The sequence below is a fragment of the Microcaecilia unicolor genome, chromosome 4, assembly GCF_901765095.1.
Source record: "Microcaecilia unicolor chromosome 4, aMicUni1.1, whole genome shotgun sequence".
NCBI classification, from domain to species: Eukaryota; Metazoa; Chordata; class Amphibia; order Gymnophiona; family Siphonopidae; genus Microcaecilia; species Microcaecilia unicolor.
Window position 1 is genome coordinate 215,320,362 of NC_044034.1, and position 17,790 is coordinate 215,338,151.

The following is a 17,790-nucleotide window of genomic DNA, read 5'->3' on the forward strand; positions in this document are numbered from 1 at the left end:
GTGAATCGCTTGTTTACTGTTTTCAAAAATACCAGAACTAGGGGGCATGCAATGAAACTACAAAGTAGTAAATTTAAAACGAATTGGAGACAGTTTTTCTTCACTCAATGTGTAATTAAACTCTGGAATTTGTTGCCAGAGAATGTAGTAGCAGCAGTTAGCTTAGTGGGATTTAAAAAAGGTTTGGATGGCTTCCTAAAGGAAAAGTCCATAGACCATTATTAAAATGGACTTGGGGAAAATCCATTGCTTATTTCTAGGATAAGCAGCATAAAATGTACTTTTTTGGGATCTTGCTAGGTACTTGTGACCTAGATTGGCCACTTTTGGAAACAGGATGCTGGGCTTGATGGACCTTCGGTCTGTCCCAGTATGGAGGTACTTATGTAAGTACTTATGTACACAGAGGCACCTGTCAATTAATGGCACCTTTGATCCACATAAGTGGCACGTTCCTCTAGGTGCTAGTTTACATAATTGCCCCATAAATAATCTAAAAAATGTATATCACCCTTTCATGTAGTAGAGCTGAGATTAATAGAATCATGGAGGGGCATTTTCAATACGACGTCTAAGTCGAGTTTGGACATTTTGCGCTAAACGTCCCAAATCTGAATAGAAAACATGACCATTTTTGAAACCACAAAGGACCAGATTCTATATATGGCACCTAAAAAAATCCACACGGAATTAAGTATATTCTATAAGATTTAGGCGTCATGTATAGAATACGCTTAGTCGATACCATAGCGCCTAAATCTACTTGTGCCCATTTACACCAATAAAAACCTGGTATAAATCCCTGTGCATAGATTTAGGTGCACTGACCTGTATTCTGCAATTACACATGAAAATTTTGGAATGCCCATGAAATGCCCATAAACACGCCCCTTTTAAGCTATGCACATGTATTTTGAACTGCATACTTTGCAATTTAGGCACAATTCTTTATAGAATACGCTTAGTGATTTCCATGCATAAATTGTGATAATTGCTTAGTGCGGTTAAAATTGCTGATTACCTTGTTGCATCAATTAAGATATGCGCATATCTCTGCACGGAATCTAGGCACCATATATAGAATCCAAGGGAAGACGTCTATCTTTTTTTTTTCTTCAAAAATACCATTTGTAACAAGGTTTTGTGCTCTGTGCGTTTATTTTTTCAGGCCATTTCCAAAAAAAGAAAAACATACAAATAAAAAACGTAAAAAAATCAAGCCATTGGGATGTAGGAGGGGCCAGTATTTTTAGCAGACTGGTCCCTCAGAAATCCCAGTAGAGCAATGGGGCATTCTAGGGGGCACTGCTGTGGACTTCATATAAATGCTTCCAGGTACACATCTCACTGTTGCTCCCTTATCTTGTCCACTGAGCTCTCCAAAACCCACTAACCCCCCAACTGTATATATGGGTGAAGGGGGCACCTATATGTGGGTACATTGTATCTAGGGAGTTTTGGAGGGCTCACAGTTTCCACCACAAGTGCAATCGGTAAGGGGAGGTATGGGCCTGGGTCCACCTGTCTACAGTGCACGTAACCACCACTACACTACTCCGGGGACCTGCATGCTGCTCTAATAGACCTGGTACCTCCTATTATATATATATCCCCTATTAGGATTAAGATTTTATAATATCTGAGGTCATAAAAGAGGCTGGTGAGTACTATTTTTATTAACATTTTTGAGGGGTGGAAGGAGGTCAGTGACCACTGGAGGAGTAAGGGGAGGGGTCATCCCTGATTCCTTCCAGTGGTCATGTGGTCATTTATGGCACCTTTTTGTGCCTTATTCACTTTGAAAATAGGTCTAGACCAAAACGTTGAAGTTTTCACCCTAGACATTTTCCTTTTGTTTCATTATGGCAAATGTCGAAGTGTTAGGAACATCCTAAACCCGCCCTTTGAAACACCCCCAACACACCTCTTGTGATTTGGACGCATTGCAGTTGAAAAGCATAGATAAACTCCACCACCAAGAAAATATTCTTCTCTTTATGGAAACTCAAACGTATAAAACCATATTTCCCTAGAGAAATATTTCGATACCTAGTCCAATCACTGGTATTAAGCCACCTAGACTATTGTAATGGAATATACGCAGGATGCAAAGAACAACTTCTAAAGAAACTCCAAACCGCCCAGAATACAGCAGCCAGATTAATATATGGAAAATCAAAATTTGACAGTTCTAAACCCCTTCGAAAGAAACTACATTGGCTTCCAGTAAAGGAACAAATTACTTTAAAATCTGTACCCTAGTCCATAAAATTCTTTATGGTGAAACCCCAGGTTACATGGATACCCTTATCAATCTACCTTCTAGGAATTCTTGCAGATCATCCCATTCATACTTAAACCTCCATCACCCCACCTGCAATGGTCTCAAATATAAGTCCACTTACGCTTCCACCTTTTCCTTTATTGGCACTCAACTATGGAATGCACTACCTAAACCTGTGAAAATTATTCATGATCATCTGAACTTCAGAAAATCCCTTAAGACCAGTTTATTTGGAAAGGCTTATCCTAAAGTCTTAAATCCATAACTCCTGGAATACAATTTATTTATGGACCTCATGGACTCTATTACCCTTCCCCTCTTTTCCCTCTCCCCTTGTAATTACTATCCTTCCCATTCACCTTATTTTACTTTGTTTGTTTGTTTACCGGATTGGCGATTGCCTTTACGGTCTGATGTCAGCCACATTGAGCCTGCCAGTGGGTGGGAATATGTGGGGTATAAATGTTATAAATAATAAATAATAAACCTGTGCAAAACAGGTTTTGAAAATACCAATTTAAACGTTTTTAGAAGAAATCTGTCCAAATGGTGCTTTATGACACTTTTTAGACGTTTTTCTCTTTCAAAAATAAAGTATACAGATGTAAATACACTATTCCTAAATCATTCCATACAGAAATCTGCCTAATTTAACAGATTTTACTATATTCTTAGGGGACATCTTCCACTGCTTAACTGCCCTTGTAGTTCAAAGTTCTTCCTAGTGTGTAGCCTAAAGCACTTCTAACAGTTTAAGCATGTTAAATCTTGTCCAGATCCTGGTGAAAATTGAAAACAACTGATTATCTTCTCCTCTTAACAAAATCCTTAGGTCTTCCAAAACTGGTGGCAATCCACCCTTCTTCTTCTCTACACTGAACAAACCCAGCTTCAATCCTTCCTCAGCGGTCATAGATATCATCCATACTTGTTTTCACTTTTGTTGCTGTCTTGCGACCTTTCCTGCAATGTCTTCATAGTCTTATTAAGTGTGAGAGCCAGAAACTGGACTCAGTAGTCCAGTTAAGTTTGACTGGAGTGTGTGTGGGGGAGAGGGTGAGTTCATGTGGCTTCTCCTATCTCCTCCAGCTCAGTATGGTGGATGACTCCTTGACTGGTAGAGTAGATTGGCTTACCTCCTGTCTGCGGAAGTTGTACTCCAGAGAATACTGCAGCCGCCCCCTCTTCTCTTCCTTGAGCTGAGCATCCAGATCCTCCAGGTCTGGCTGCACCTGTGGAAAACAAAGCCAGTGTCTCAGTACAATAGTGAGAGTTCTCAGCTACTGCCATGCCTAAGCTGTATGTTTTGGGTTTCTATAGAGGACTGGTCATAAGTATAGCAGAGAGGGACATGCATCAGGATGGGGAATCGATACAATTTTCTAGGCTAGCAGTGGCATACAGAGAGTGGGAGACACTTCCCAGACTAGCAGAGATATACAGGGAGAATGACATTTCTTAAGCCCATAGTGGTATATAGAGTGTGCATGATGTTGTTATGTACATAGGCTACGTAAAACATACTAGGTTGGTAAAGATATACAGTGAATGCATGGTAGTGATAAACAGGGGGGGGGAAGTGATAGGTTGGGTGACACTAAGATTTTTGTGATATTCAGAGCATGGGGTGACACTTTGATTTAGTGTTGTTGAGATGTTAATAATAATAAAGTGGGTGACACCAGTCTTGCAGTGATAGGGTGGTGGCTGGAGGACATTTAACAGGCTGACAGTGATAGGGGTGGCTCTGATGTACAGAAGGTAGGTAGCATCAGGCAGGCAGTGATAGGGTGGTGGCTGGAGGACATTTACCAGGCTGGCAGGGATAAGGGTGGTTGTGATGTATAGAAGGTGGGTAGCATCAGGCTGGCAGTGATAGGGTGGTGGCTGGAGGATATTTACCAGATGGCAGTGATAGGGGTGGCTGTGATGTACAGAAAGTGGGTAACATCAGGCTGGCAGTGATAGAGTGGGGGCTGGAGGACACTTACCAAGCTGGCAGTGGTGGAGCCATTGATGTTGCCTAAGGTGATCCTTTCCTTCTTCTTCTGCTTTCTCTTACGGCAGCAGCACTTGACAATGATACAGAGGATGCACAGTAGCAGGAGCAGCCCTGCAGCAGCTGCTATGGCAATTATAGCCCATCTCGGCACTACAGAGTCCGCCGGTGTGGAAAAGACATCGACAAGCAGACCCACAGACAGAGAGAACAAGTTACATTTAAGTCAATGCAAGACTTCTTATCCCACACGATTCAGCTTCTAGTATAATATCTGGTAGATTGTTCAAAACTTGGAATTAAGCCATGAAATAGAGACATGATATTGGATTAAGTATGAGAATCAATGAGGAAGACAGCAGTGCCTGAAACAGCATCTTGGCAGAGGTGGTGAATGCTGGCACTATAAGAGAATTATTATTATTATTATTATTATTTATTGCATTTGTATCCCACATTTTCCCACCTCTTTGCAGGCTCAATGTGGTTTACAATACATCATGGATAATGGAAATAAGAAGAGAATATACATTTGGTGTTACAGAAGGATTTTGGGTTGCATGGTAATGGAATACCTGATAGTGGTATAGCAGAATACATTATAAGACATTCCTGGATATATGTGGAGAATATTACATGTGTTGATCTTTGTGGTATATCTTATCAAAGAGATGGGTCTTCAGTAGTTTGCGGAAGCTGGTCAATTCATAGATTGCTTTTAGGTTGCGTGGTAACGCGTTCCAGAGTTGCGTGCTCATATAGGAAAAGGTAGATGCATGCATTCATTTGTATTTTAGACCTTTACAGTTGGGGAAGTGAAGATTAAGGAATGTGCGAGAAGATTTTTTTGCATTCCTGGGTGGTAGGTCTATTAGGTCTGACATGTAGGCTGGGGTATCACCATGGATGATATGTTTGTGAACTAGGGTGCATACTTTGAACGTGATGCGTTCTTTAAGTGGGAGCCAGTGTAGTTTCTCTCGTAGGGGTTTTGCTCTTTCATATTTTGATTTTCCGAATATGAGTCTGGCTGCCGTGTTCTGGGCTGTTTGGAGTTTTTTGAGTATTTGCTCTTTGCAGCCGGCGTAGAGTGAGTTGCAATAGTCCAGGTGACTGAGTACCAATGATTGTACCAGATTGCGGAAGACGGTCCTTGGGAAAAATGGTTTTACTCTTTTCAGTTTCCACATTGATTTGAACATCTTTTTGGTTACGTTTTTCGCGTGATTCTCAAGTGTTAGGTGCTGATCGATGGTAACTCCAAGAATTTTCAGGGTATCTGAAATTGGTAGATTTAGTTTTGGTGTGTTGATGGTGGTAAATTTGTTCGTGTTGTGTTGCGAGGTGAGTATTAGGCATTGGGTTTTTTCTGCATTAAGTTTCAACTGAAATGCATCTGCCCAGGCATGCATGATATGTAGACTTTGGTTGATGTCGTTGGAAATTTCTTTTAGATCTTGTTTGAATGGGATGAAGATCGTTACATCATCAGCGTATATGTATGGGTTGAGGTTTTGGTTCGATAGTAGTTTGGCCAAGGGTATCATCATTAGGTTGAATATGGTCGGTGAGAGGGGGTTCCCTATGGAACTCCACATTCAGGTGTCCATGTGGCTGATGTAATCGAATTTGATGTCACTTGATATGAGCGTGTAGTTAGGAACCCTTTAAACCACTTGAGAACGTTGCCTCTGATACTGACATGTCGAATTGTAGAAGTAGTATGCTCTTGCCGGTTGCTATCGTTTGTTTGAATTTGGCCATGAGCGTAACTAGTACGGTTTCAGTACTGTGATTAGGCTTGCTTGGGAGAGACATTGAGGGCACCGATAGTGGAAGAAACTTAACTGAAAGATTGTGTAAAGACATGCATGAGGGAGAAGGTGTGGGCTTAAGTGTAAGAGTTTATACACTCATAAGTGGTCCTTGTCTGTCCAATATTGTTCATGTTTCTGTGTTCATGCTGAGAGTTTACAAAGTCAACATTTCGCAACCTGATACAATCAATGGTAATAAGCCACGTGGACTACTGCAATTGAATTTATGCAGGATGCAAAGAACAAACCTTAAAGAAACTCCAAACTGCTCAAAACACGGCAGCTAGGCTTATATTTGGAAAAACGCGATTCGAAAGCGCAAAACCCCTCTGCGAAAAACTACACTGGCTCCCAATCAAAGAACACATTGCTTTCAAAATCTGCACCATGGTTCACAAAATTATCTATGGTGAAGCCCCAGGATACATGACAGACTTAATCGACCTACCAACTAGAAACACATCCAAATCAACACGAACATACCTAAATCTGCACTACCCAAGCTGCAAAGGACTTAAATACAAATCAACCTACGCATCCAGTTTCTCCTACATAAGCACACAACTGTGGAACGCATTACCAAAAGCCTTGAAAACGATGTACGACCACCTAAACTTCCGGAAAACACTAAAAACTAACCTGTTTAAAAAGGCATACCCTACCGATCCAACCTAAATGCCTGATCTCGGCAACACAACAAAACTAAAGTACGTAATGGACATAACACAACTCTTCCGCTGTTCAATTCCCTAATGTGGCTGTGCCACATGAACTTTATCTTACCACAACATCACTTTGTATTTGGTAACACCGGAGTCTGCAAACGCCTCTCCAGTACTATGTAAGCCACATTGAGCCTACAAAACCAACCTGTTCAAAAAGGCATATCCTACCGACCCAACATAAATGCCTACACTCTGCAACACAGCAAAACCAAAGCTCGTAATGGAAGCTATATAACCTCTCCTCTCTTCAATCCCCATTGTGCCTGAACCTTAATCGACCACAACATCACCATGTATTTTTTTCTCTATCGGACTTGGTGAACACCTTTACGATACTATCTAAGCCACATTGAGCCTGCAAATAGGTGGGAAAATGTGGGATACAAATGTAATAAATAAATAAATAAATACATATTGCAGGAAAAAGGAGGCTGGAACCCCTAGACATCCCTCATCTCAATCATGTTGTGTAAGCCTAATTAAAGAGCCAGGTTCTTACTGCAACTTTAAAGTTTTTGATAGAGGGCTCAACACGGATCAATACAGGGAGTGAATTCCAGAGTGTTGGGGCAGTAAAAAAGAAAGCACAGTGTTGTATAGTTTCATAGTGAGCCAAATGCAGACTGGGCAGGATTATTCTATTATCATTGAAAGAGCCCAGTGACCACAGTGGAGTAGAAGGAATGGTCAGATTATGAAAATAAGTAGGTACACCCATATGAAAGGATTTAAATGTAAAAAGTATAATCTTAAATTTAATCCTATATTCAACCAGTAACCACTGACGTATATTAAGTAGAGAGGTCATATGATAAAACTGATTGGCGTGACGTAGGAGTCTTATAGCACAATTCTAAAGGTCTGTAATCATTTCAGGAGAGAGCGAGAGATACCAGCATAAGCAATATTGCAGTAATCCAATCTGGTCATGAACAGAGCAAAAAGCAGAGAATAAAAAGAGTTATGGTCAAACAGATTTCTTACTGTTCTTAGCTGATGCAATATAAAAAAAAATTCTGATTTGCATAAAGCTAAAACCTGAGGCACAAAAGATAACTGAAAATCAAATAAGATGTCCAAGTAGCGAAATGAGTCAACTGGTGTAATTGACAAGCCCAAAAGATGGGGAAAAGAACCTGCAAGCCCTTTTAAGAGTTATTAATGACTGAGATGAGCACTTTTAGGACTCTGGTATATCTGGCACTTCCATCTCATGATGGGAATCTGAGCAAAGTGGCTAGTTCCTATAGAATGGGGAACGATAGGTGAGTATCGATAAGAGGTGTTGGAGCTTTTCCTCTAACTTGCTCTATTGGCATGAAGGTCTCTTGCCTGGGTTTGCTGGAAAGTCAGATTCTAGTTCCACTTCCTATATTTCTCATATAAGACAGCTTTGAAAACTTCTTCAATAGGGAGACTTATTAAGACACAAAAATAGAGGTCTAGGAAATGTTCTTGTTGGCATCCCGCTTCCATGAACAGTCTGCTTGTGATGAAATCCAGCAGCAAGAACCTAGGGAGAGAGCCTGTACCTATCACAGTTCCATAGCCAGAGCAGTTACCAAATGGGGAAGTCAGGGATGGTGATTTAGAATCTCCAGAAATGAAAATGTCTTCCACAAATTTCCAGGAAATTTGGCTGATGGTTATTAAACTGACGTTATAATTGCCCCTCATATTTTCTGATTCAGCTTTTCAGGAGAGGGATGACCAGCAGGAAAAAAAAGAGATGATAGTGCCCTTGTATAAGTCTCTGGAGAGGCCCCATTTAGAGTGCTGTGTGCAATTCTGGAGATTGCACCTATGGAAGGATATAAACACATGGAGTTGGTCCAGAGGGTGGCTACAAAATTGGTAAGTAGTCTCGGTCATAAAATATATAGGGACAGGCTTAGGGACCTCAACATGTATATGCTGGAAGAGAGACGGGAGAGAGGGGATATGATAGAGACGTTTAAATACCTCAGTGGCATTAATGTAGTGGAAGTGAGCCTTTTTCCAATGAAGGAGAACTCTGGAATGAGGGGGCATACAAGGAAGTTAAGAGGAAATAGGCTTAGGAGGAATCTAAGAAAATACTCTTTCACGGAAGGGGTGGTGGATGTGTGAAATGGCCTCCTGGTGGAGGTCATGGAGACGGGGACATGTCAGAGTTTAAGAAAGCATGGGACAGGCATGTGGAATCCCTTAGGAAAGAAAGAGCTGGTGGTTACTCAGGATGGACAGACAGGATGGGCACTTATCTGCCGTCATGTTTCTATGTTTCCTCAGCCCTTTTCATAGTTGTGTGTTAAAATGTTACCTAAATGTGGTAAGACAATGACCCCTAGTGGTCAAATTGGGTTAGTGCCAATTGCTCTTCCTACTTTTCTTCACATCTCTCTACTTTTCTTCAAGAAGTGCCCAATGTCCACTCATCCATCCACTGAATCCCCCTCAATTCTGTGCAGGCCAGATATTCACCCCTAACTTCCGCAGGTTTTTTTTTTGATCTGCCAGTGTCTCAGTTTCGGGTAGGTGAGCCTTGAGCCGCAGTCGGATTACACTGCCTATCCAACCTGAAAGCTAGGTGGGCCCCAGCTGGTGGCAGGCAAGTAGCTCTTAAAAGAACCCTTGGGGGCACCTCAACAAGTCAGGGTGGAGAATGGTTCTTAGGAGAGCCCTTCAGGGCTGGCCCAAAGGAGTAAAGGTCAGGAAGTAGCTGGAACCAGATCAGGAGATCCGAAGACCTGGGGCCAGGAACAACTGTAGACCCAAGGGCCAGATGACCAGGCTAAAACAAGGCAGGAATAAGGCTGAAGATGTAAATTGGAACAAGGCTGGAACAAGATTGAAGACACTAACTGGAACAAAGCTGGGACAAGGCTGAAGACCCAGAATGGAACAAGGCTGAAGATTCCAACTAGAACAGGACTGGAACAAGGCTGAAGACCCAGACTGGAACAAGTGGGGACAAGGCTGAAGACTCAGACTGGAACAGGACTGGAACAAGGCTGAAGACACAGACTGTAGCATGGCTGGGACAAGGCTGAAGACTCCGACTAGAACAGGACTGGAACAAGGCTGAAGACACAGACTAGAACACGGCTGGGACAAGACGGCAACTCCCACTAGACAAGGCTAGGTGACACACTGCAAAAGCAATGAGGAAGTGTTCCCAACTCCCTTATAAGGGCCCCGGCCCCAGACATCATCAGTGGGCAGCTCTTCAATTGTCCCACTGCTGGCCTCTGTAAGAAGAGTCCCTGTGTGTACGTGCCTAGGAATGCCGGAGGGAATGACTTGCAGAACCGTTGGCAGGCCCTAGGATGCCAGAAGCAGCAACGCTGGCAAACCAGTGCACCGGGAGAGCAGCTGGAAGTCCCAGGAGGTGCTCGAGAGCCTTGCCCCGATGCCCACCAGCAGTAAGAGATGAGCCAGGGTTCAGGAGGGCATGACCATAACCATGATTCTCTTGCTTCCATGTATTCAAAAGCTGGGATCTGGTGCCATGAGCAGCTACCTGAGCAATGTTACTGTTTTACTTCCTCCTCCCCCCTCCCCCCACACACTTAGTTTAGTATTATCATTGTAGCAACAGTCCTCAGCTGTAGGAAGGGCAAGAGGCATCATATACCAGGGCTCCTTCTGAAAACCTACATTTATAGGCCTTAAATCCAGTCAAACAATGATTGGTATTTCTTTCCTGCCCCCACCCCCCATTGGCTGTGAATGCTGCCTTCATAGTATCTCCAGACTTGGCCAACCCAGGGACCAGAAAAACTGAGCCAAGAATCAAACTCAAGACAAATCCCTCTAGTTGGCTGTGCATGGCAGTGCCACTGAGTCAGGCCAGGTCCCCCTGCACCTCCACTCCCTGACTTCAATTCTATATAGGCTACATCTTCTCTGACTCCCCTATTCTCTGTTGGCTACACTTCCCTCATGTCCTTCATTCTCTAGGCCACACTTCCACTTAACAACTCTTCCCCATTCTATGCAGGTAGTCAGTACCAGGCACTACCTTCATTCAGATAGTGAAGGATTCCTAATAGAGGCAATGCATGAAGAGCATGTTTGCGTGTCATAGCTCAGGTATAGATTTAGTGATGGATAAATCAAGGAGGAGAGATTTGGCACCACTGAGAAGACCAGAGAGAAATATTTGCCAGCAAAGAGAGAGGCCAGTGTGCATGCCACTGAGACATGATAAAATGTTGGAACTGTAGGCCTCTTCCTGTTCAGTAGGATGGCTTTTCACAACAATCAACACACACAACTGATAGTCCCATTCTAAAACTCAGGGAATGGAGTTAGGATTACCATAGATCCATACCATGAGGAATATAAGAAAAAGTCATACTGGGTCAGACCAAAGGTCTATCAAGCTCTGCATCCTGTTCCCAACAATGTCCAATCCAAGTCATAAGCGTTGCCATACTGGGACAGACTGAAGGTCCATCAAGCCTAGTATCCTGTTTCCAACAGTGGTCAATCCAGGTGCCTAGCAGGATCCCAGAAGATAGATCCAATCCTTCTTGCTCATGTTCAGGAATAAGCACAGACTTTCTCAAGTCTACCTGGCTAATAATGGTTTATGGACTTTCCTCCAGAAACTTGTACAAATCCTTTTTTAAGCCCAGCTATTCCAACTGTTTTCACCATATCCTCTGGCAACAAATCCCACACTTTAACTGTGTACGGAATGAAAAGAATATTTTCTATGGTTTTACCCCAATGCATACAGGGACTTAGAGTTCTGAATTCATGGTGTAGCAGGCTGCCAAAATGTGCTTTCGTAGGCAGTGGTAGGAAAAGCATTCTGGACACCTGCTCAGAAAGGTGCCAATCAAATCTGAATAAGGGATGGTCTATTCCTCAAAAGTAGCTTCAGGGCCAGTGCAAGAGTGCCCTAGGCAAACCTTCATCCTTACATCCCCCTCAATTAATTTTCAGGTTCCTAGCCCGCTGACTTTCCTCTCCAAGATTATGTTAATTAATGTAAGATTAATGTGTAACCCCATTGTCAGCAGAATTTGAATCTGCACTGGGAGACCCCAATGGATTTCAAGTCCATCACCTTAACCACTTGGCCATGATCGCCCTACAATAATTCTATAGAAAGGCTTAATTGGTCCTCATGCTTTTACATATTAAACTTTGTATTGTAGGTAAAGGTAGGTGCTGATGATTCTTTGAGTTTGTGAGACTATCAGAACTTTACTTACTGTTTTCCTTTGACTGCAACTACTTTTTGCTGCCACTCTAGTGAGTGCCAGTCTTGCCTAATAGCATTTAAACTTTAGCTTTTGGAGGGAAGTATGAAGCTCTGAGTTCAGGAAGAATCTTTGTCTCTCTCCCCCAGAGCAGGCCCAGCAAGAGGGGGAGGGGTCTTTATTAGAGGGCTGTCCAGCAAGCGTGGGATACCCACTCTGGGGGCTATCTGAGCCTTGACTCCCTACTCTAGGAGCTAAGGGGAAAGCACAGAGGTAACCAATCTGGTCCACAGGTCTCCCCTGGTAACATAACATAGTAACATAGTAGATGACGGCAGAAAAAGACCTGCATGGTCCATCCAGTCTGCCAAACAAGATAAACTCATATGTGTATACCTTACCTTGATTTGTACCTGCCTTTTTCAGGGCACAGACCGTACAAGTCTGCCCAGCAGTATTTACCGCCTCCCAACCACCAGTCCCGCCTCCCATCACCGGCTCTGGCACAGACCGTATAAGTCTGCCCTCCATTATCCTCGCCTCCCAACCACCAACCCCTCTAAAAGGAACGAGGCTTGTTCCTAAAGGGATTAAACTGATCAGGGGATACCAGTCTGATCTACAGCTGTCCCCTGTGGTACAGAGTGCTGGAGAAAAGAGGAGGAATAGATCTAATCCTGATCCTCAGAAGAAAAAGTAACAGAGTGAAGCTGTGGCTGGCTAGAGTCCTCAACAGGGAAAGGACTGGATGCTGGGGAGCAGTGGAGCTGGTGAGGGCTGGCAACCCTGGAAGACATGGGAGGTAGGGCCCAAGTTTTGAGTTTTGCCTGACTGGCCTGATCTAGAAGAAAGGGAGCACTGGGGAGCACAGAGTCCCAGAGAGATAGAAAGAGGACAGAAGTGTGATTGGAGCACAGAAAAACCTGCTTGCCTACCAAAGAGGTTGAGAGGAGTGAATTACAGGGCTTGTGCCCAGAAGCTAGAATATAACAGTGAAGGACTGATAAAAAGTAGGGATGGGCAGCCACTTGAAATGAACGACATTTGCTGATAACAGTGCGTTCTTTTCTTATAGTGTGCATACTATGTGGAACGAGCGCATGCACACACTGTCAGGAAAAAGGGTGCATTCCATGCACATGGGTAATTAATTCTCTATATATCGCCTAAAGTTACACACTGGGGTGATGTGTGCTAAGCATGCATTCTATAATAGCCATTGTGTGCAACTGCCATTATAGAACACTAGTGGAAGTCTGCATTTATGCATCTAACTTTAGTTGCAAGTACTTATGCTAGTTCAGCGGCTGGCATAAATGCTGTGCCTAACTGTAGACTAATGCATAAATGCAGGTATTCTGTAACCTGTGCCCCTCCCCCTCGGAGTTGCATGCTCTGTAAATTCAGCGCACAACTTATAGAATACAACTAAGGGCAGCTACATGTGTAACGACTAATTGGTGCCATTTAGTACCAATTAAGGCCAATTATTGCCTATTGCTCGTTAACACCAATTATTAGCTAATTATTAAGTTACGCATGCAACTGACCTTATTCTATAACTTGTCTGTGCAGATTTAGGTTTGCAACTCCTATTCACATGTTCAATATTCACTTCTGTTTTATCATTCCTACCTTAAGTAATTCCCTTATTTGTCCTGTTTGTCTGTCTTGATTAGATTGTAAGCTCTGTCGAGCAGGGACTGTCTTTTACATGTTCATTGTACAGTGCTGTGTTCATCTAGTAACACTGTAGAAATGATAAGCAGTAGTAGTAGTAGTCTTTGGGATTCCAGAATCTTGCTACTCTTTGGGATTCTGCATGGAATCTTGCTATTCTTTCTCCTTACCCCTTATTTGTCCTAATAAGATTTTAAGCTCTGTTGAGCGGTGACTGTCTCTTACATGTTCGCTTTACAGCTCTGCATACATCTAGTAGCACTATAGACATGATAAGTAGCAGGGGCGGACAGACCATTCGGGTAACCAGGCAGTGCGCGAGGGCCCAAAGGCTCTGCCTAGATACCCACCGCTCTCCCCACTCCCATCCAATACCCCCCTGCTACAGCCACCGCTGCTGCTGCTACAGAGAAAACAGTTGCGTGGCTGCACTGTTCCTGCTCACAGCTGCTGTTCCCGCATTCTTCTAACATAATTTCCTGTTCTGGGGCAGAGCCGGTCAGCCACAAGCAGGAACATCGCAACCCTGCAATCTTTTTCACTGTTTTTGCCGCCACTGCTGAAACAGAAGCAGCAGCAATGGTGGCCGTGGCAGGGGGGCATTGGGTGGGAGTGGGGTGTGCCTGGTGTGCCAGTGGCAGTGGAGGTGTCCAGTGAGGGGGAGAGAGGGGTTGAGTGTTGGGGGCTGAAAACAACACACACATGATGGAGGGGGACAGATGCTGGATGGAGAATGGAGGGGAAAGGGGGAATAGATGCTGGATGGAAGGGAGGAGAGACAGGACAGATGCTGGATGGAGGGGGAAGGGGGACAGATGCTGGATGGAGGGGGAGGGTGGACAGATGTCGGATGGAAATGAGGAGAGAAGTGACAGGTGCTAGATTAGGGAGAAGAGGAGGGTCAGAGGCTGGATGGAAGGGGAGATGGATGAGGGGTAGAGAGGGGTCAGATGCTGGATGGAAGGGGAGAGAGATGGCAGACAATGGATGTAGGGAGAAGAGGAGGGCCAAACACTAGATGTAGGGAGGAGGGCCAGATTCTGGTTGAGAGGGAGAGAGGGGACAGATATCAGAAGGAAAGTGGGAGAGGAGGGACAGACACTGGATGAGGGGGAGAAATGGGACAAATGCCAGATGGGACCAACACAATTAGAAAAAGTAAACAGCCAGACAACAAAGGTAGGAAAAAATACATTTTATTTATAGTTTAGTATAAAGTAGTGTGGTAACTGTGTTAATAAATACAGAAAATGGAAATAAGGTGACATCTTTATTGGACTAATTTTAATACATTTTTGACTAACATTTGGAGACCCAACACTCTTTTCTCATATCAGCACAGAATACCTTAACAGCAGTATACTATCCTAACCTGAGGAAAGAGGTTTTGGCCTCTGAAATCTAATTGAAAAATGGTATCATCATATTTTCCATTTTTTGTTTTATTGGTATTTGTTAACCTATAGAATAGTGATTGAAATATGTCAGTTTTTGAAATTTGCATCTGCTGTTGAGACCCACGAGACTACCACAGGATGTCACAGCCGCCATTTTGAAAACACAGCGGAGCCGGCTGGCAGGGGAATAGCAGCAGTGCAGCGGGCAGGAAAGAACATGCTCACCCCCGCAGAGGCCAGTAGACCACCAGGGCCCTTAAGGTAGGACCGGGTTGACAGGAGCAATCAGCTGCAGCAGTAAGGGGGACAGCAGCGCAGCGGTGGGGGGTGGGGGGTGTCAGGCAGCAGGGGCCCAGACCACTCTCAGTCCGCCCCTGAGAAGTAGTAGTAGTAGTCTTTGGGATTCCGGAATCTTATTACTCCTTGGGATTCTGCATGGAATTTTGCTACTCTTTGTCGTTATCCCATATTTGTCCTGTTTGTGTTGATTAGATTGTAAACTTTGTTGAGCAGGGACTGTCTCTTACATGTTCAGTGTACAGCACTGCGCAGGTCTAGTAGCACTATAGAAATGATAAGTAGAAGTAGTAGAATTAGGGGAATAATTCATACTCTTTAAGAAAAGTGTGCACTAGTAACAACATTTGTTCCAGAATGGACAAATGACATGAAAATGTCCTGGGTACCCATACCAAAGAAAACGATAGAGATGCTGCTGATCCCTTTAAGAGAAGTCAGGGGTTTCTAAGAGGTGTGAAAGACATAGGGTAAGAGAGAAGACAGCACAGACTAAAGCAGTACAATCACTGCAGTCTGCTTGAATGTGCAATATAGTTTTAGTTGTTCTGGCTGCTGCAGCTCAGGCCACTTCAGGGCCTGTGAGACATGCTGCTCTCTCTCCTTTTACACAGCTCAGTCAGACCACTAGAGAGGAAAGGGCTATTTGCACATTCAAGCAGACTGCATTGATTGTGCAGCTTTAATTGGTTATTAAAGATATGATATCTAAGGAAGCCCGTTCCTATTTGCCTATTTTGAGAAGAAAAACAAGTCTCGTGTCCCGATCCCTTATCCCGTGTTTTCAGAAAAGAGTTGCTGACTTACAGGTGTGAACTGCACAGGCTTGCACTGGTATCGAAAATACTGATGAAGTGATTATGTTGCTTGGACAGAAGAATTGGGATTTAGTGACCCTGATGCAGGCACTGTGTCGGGTCAGTAAGGAGAGATAAGTACATAAGTACATAAGTAGTGCCATACTGGGAAAGACCAAAGGTCCATCTAGCCCAGCATCCTGTCACCGACAGTGGCCAAGTTATACAATTAAAGGAACTGTGTCCCAACTTTCAAGGCTCTTGATGCTTCTTTTTGCTATTTAGACATCTATTACTGCCATTGCATTCCCAGCCAGGGCATATAACTGTATACAGCCCATCCCATGGCACAGGTCTACAACCAGTCATCATTTACTGACAGCATGAAAAAAATGGTTATAAGTCTATAAAATACTTTCATGGGCATAAAAATGGTCTGATGTTCCTTCAGCATTTTCTTCGTTGTGTACACAGTAAAGAAAATGTTTCCTGCAGTATTTGTGAAAATGCAGGCCAATAAACAAGCAGTAGGTGATCCCTTTTTATCTTACAAGCTGCCAGAACCTATCCTCCATTTCCACTGCCCCTTTCATCCTGTCCTTATCCCATAGTATTTGAAACCAACATTTATTTGTCAGGATATGAGAGAGTAGCCAGAGCCCAATCAGTATATCAGGTTTTGATACCAGAACATAAGAATTGCCCAAAATCCTGTTTCCCAACAGTGGCCAAATCCCGGACAAAAGTACCTGGCAGAATCCCCCAAAATAGCAAGATCAATGCTACCTACCCCAGGAATAAGCAGTGGCTTTCTCCATATCTATCTTAATAGCGATTATGGACTTTTCCTCCAGGAACTTGTCTAAACCTTTTTTAAACAAGCTACACTAACTGCTTTTACCATATCTTCTGACAACAAGTTCCAGAGTTTAACTATATATTGATTGAAAGAATATTTTCTATTTGTTAAATGTACTAATTAGAAACTTTATGGGGTGTCCTCTAGTCTTTGTACTTTCTGAAAGAATAACCAATTGATACATGTTTATCTGTTCCACTCCATTCAAGATTTTATAGACCTCTATCATATCCCCCCTCTGCTGTCTCTTATCCAAACTCAAGAGCTTCAATCTCCCCAGCTTTTCCTCATATGAGAATTGTTCCATCCCCTCCAAGATTAACACCCTAGCAGACAAGTCAAAAATGTAGACTCCCAAAGGTTTTATATTATATAGCATGTGAGGTCCATATTCAAAATACTGATGAGCAGGACAATTAACCCAACAACTTTATCCTGATATTCAGCCTGCAAAGTTAGCCGGATAAAGTCGTTGGGTTAATTTTAGGTCAATTGTTGGTGCAACCAAAATTTGTTAGGTAACTTAACTTTGCCCTGGGAGGAATGCCCCCAGTGCAATCTCTTTTTATTTGGGTAAAGCCTGTGTATGCTTTAATTTGCTTGCACAAAGGGGTCCTTTTACTAAGGTGCACCGAAAAATGGCCTGCACTGGTGTAGACACATGTATTGGATGTGCGAAGGTCCATTTTTCGGTGCACCTGCAAAAATGGCCTCTTTTATTTGGCCGAAAATGGACGTGC

General features: G+C 43.3%; 1 protein-coding gene across 1 annotated transcript in view; it reads right to left on the reverse strand.

Annotated features, from left to right (window-relative positions):
* The window catches only part of LOC115469001 (synaptotagmin-2-like), a 76,274-nt gene that overhangs the window by 14,921 nt on the left and 43,563 nt on the right, over positions 1-17,790 (reverse strand). Inside the window, exons 3-4 of the mRNA XM_030201234.1 lie at positions 4,276-4,436; positions 3,421-3,516 (exon numbers count right to left, since the gene is read on the reverse strand). Coding sequence (XP_030057094.1) covers positions 3,421-3,516; positions 4,276-4,436 — 257 coding nt within the window. The remainder of the gene's footprint in view (positions 1-3,420; positions 3,517-4,275; positions 4,437-17,790) is intronic.